General features: G+C 39.8%; 1 protein-coding gene across 1 annotated transcript; it reads right to left on the reverse strand.

Annotated features, from left to right (window-relative positions):
• Nucleotides 1-467: 467 nt before the first annotated feature.
• On the reverse strand, nucleotides 468-1,344 carry LOC121964609 (brother of CDO-like; the record flags this gene model as incomplete). The annotated part of the gene is made up of 2 exons (XM_042514812.1): nucleotides 468-761; nucleotides 1,201-1,344. Coding segments are annotated over 2 exons (438 nt in total), but the record flags the coding sequence as incomplete, so codon positions are not given.
• Nucleotides 1,345-2,489: the final 1,145 nt, after the last annotated feature.

Consider the following 2,489-nt stretch of genomic DNA (forward strand, 5'->3'; position numbering starts at 1 on the left):
ACACACACACACACAAACACGCACACACACAAATACACACACGCACGCACACGCGCGCGCACACACACACACAGAAAATCACTGTAAAAACAGTCATCCATAACCTAGACACACTCAATCAAGTCCCGCTGCAGAAAAGAGAGCTCTGTCTCCACAAACGTTTTCTTACACAACGCCGCCCGACCTTACATGCTTCTCACACACATGACTGCATGCACACATACAGAGACCTGTCTTCACTGTCCGCCAAACAGGAGTCAGTCTAATTATTAAATCCATGACACAGACAAAACTTTGCAGAGTCAAATGAACAAAATCCATTCACAATGAAAAACTTTTATATTAAACTGCGCTTAACAGATTAGTTCAAGGTCTTTATATAAAAGACTATCAAAACAAATCTAATAAAAACCCAAAGCAGCCGACGCACAACTGCCCCCCTTACTCCACTCTTCCACTTTACTCACCAAACACTTGCACATCATAAAGCACCGTTGCAGAGCCGCCAGACTCTATGCCATTGTCCGCTCTGCAGATGTAAGTGCCCGAGTCGGCCTCGCCCACCGCATCGATCAGTAGGTTGCTGAGCAGGAAGCGCGTGTTGTTATGGGAGCGCAGGTCCTGCCCATCTTTTGCCCATTTGACCTGAGGAGTGGGAATGCCACTGGCCACGCACTCCAGCACCAGCCGCTGGCCTTTGGTCACCATGATGGAACGAGACGCCGGTGGGTAAATGATGCGAGCTGCCTCTGAGGTGGAGCCTGGAAAAGACGTCAATATAATGTGGAAAAAGTCTGTGCACATTTTCCAACCTTCTCCATTTCTTTACATTGCTTGTATGCATGCTGGGGCTGGAAATACCGAATGCAAAGTTTTTAAATCACAATGTGAAGCACTATCATCTCTGGCTTTGAGGATGCACAAACAAGAGTGCGTCATCACCTGTGACTAAATGCATCCTGGCAGGACAATAAAAGTCACACAGAGTGAGCCACATGTGCACCACATGTGTCTGCAGCAACAGTTACAAACTCTCTAATGTCTTTTCTGATGTATACTTACTCTAAGACCAGTTAATATTTCAGTTTGACCCAAGAATACTTCTTCCTGCACATCTTTAGTTTATTATTAGAAGCTGCGATGCAACTGAAGAACTTTATGTTCTGTCTCATCAAAACAGTGTTGGAGGTGATGACTCACGTCGAATGCGCAGGCGGTCAGCAGAGGTTGATGTTTTGACCTCCTGAGTGACGGGGTTGTAGGCAGCACACTTGTACGGCCCCTCATCGTCCTGCGTGGCATTGGCTATCTGCAGGTTCCCTGATGGCATGATGAGGTAGTTCCCTGCAGAGGAACAAACAAACAAATGTCAGTTTGCTCTTAAAGCCTAAAGAAGCAATAATGAATCAGAGTGTACACATATGGCTAGTGTCTGTAGGGGCAGTTATTGCTTTAGATGGTTTAAGATTCAAAAGTTTTATTTGTCTCTTGCTCATTCAATATGTATATGTATAATGTTCTGTTTGGGTCCTGCAACCTGTAATTTCAAGAACTGGGAAAAATTTAATTAGTATTAGTTTCTCTAATTTGGTCCAAATGAGTTGTTACTGAACCATCGGAGTAAGGAGGGTTTTTTTAAACTACAAATGTATGTATTTATTCTTATTCACATTACAATAATCCAAAGAAATGCATTAATGAGCCTCTGCAGTGCTAATCATGTCTATTCTACAAACAGGAAGCTTTACTATAGATAAGCACTTCATACAGTCACACTTTAAAAAAAGCTGAATCTTTCCTTTAAATGGTTAGTTTGATGATAAATCACTCAGTTCTACCTAAGTTACGATTATCATACGGTGTATTGCTGACTGTAATCAACAACAAAGTGAAAGATTAAATGGAAATTGGCCTGATCCACTAGATATGCACTGGAAAAGTTTGAATGAGGGTCAAAGGTCAAAGTTGAGCTCGATATTTCCTTTTTTTGTATATAAATAACTTAATTTGTAAAAAAAAAAAAAAAAAACATTCAATATTATGCCTACAATTCAGTTAGTTGGACACCAAAACAACTTTAAGTCCATGTAAAAGGCTTATTCCAGTTATGATTATAATCAGGATATGGTGTTTACATGCAAACAGGATGCTCAAAAAAACAGATCATAGACATGTTATTCATGTCCATAAAAAGGGTCCATAATTTAGGTAAAAGTAAGGATTAGGACATGAAATAGAAAGGACAAAAAATCAAATTCCTAAATATAAAAGTAATGTCAAAACTTTAAAGAAAACTATGCAAAAGATCCATGGAGGATAATGTGCTATAACATGAGATCAGGTTTTACATACTTATTTTTAAAAAGTATAATGAAATATATAAGAAAATACACGAGTATGACCAAGACAAATAGGAACCACAGATAAATCAAGTCCATATTGTGAAACAGTGTGTGTAACATGAGTACTATGTGCCATTCCAGCGCATG

This window comes from Plectropomus leopardus, unplaced genomic scaffold (genome assembly GCF_008729295.1).
Source record: "Plectropomus leopardus isolate mb unplaced genomic scaffold, YSFRI_Pleo_2.0 unplaced_scaffold16346, whole genome shotgun sequence".
Classification (NCBI taxonomy): Eukaryota; Metazoa; Chordata; class Actinopteri; order Perciformes; family Serranidae; genus Plectropomus; species Plectropomus leopardus.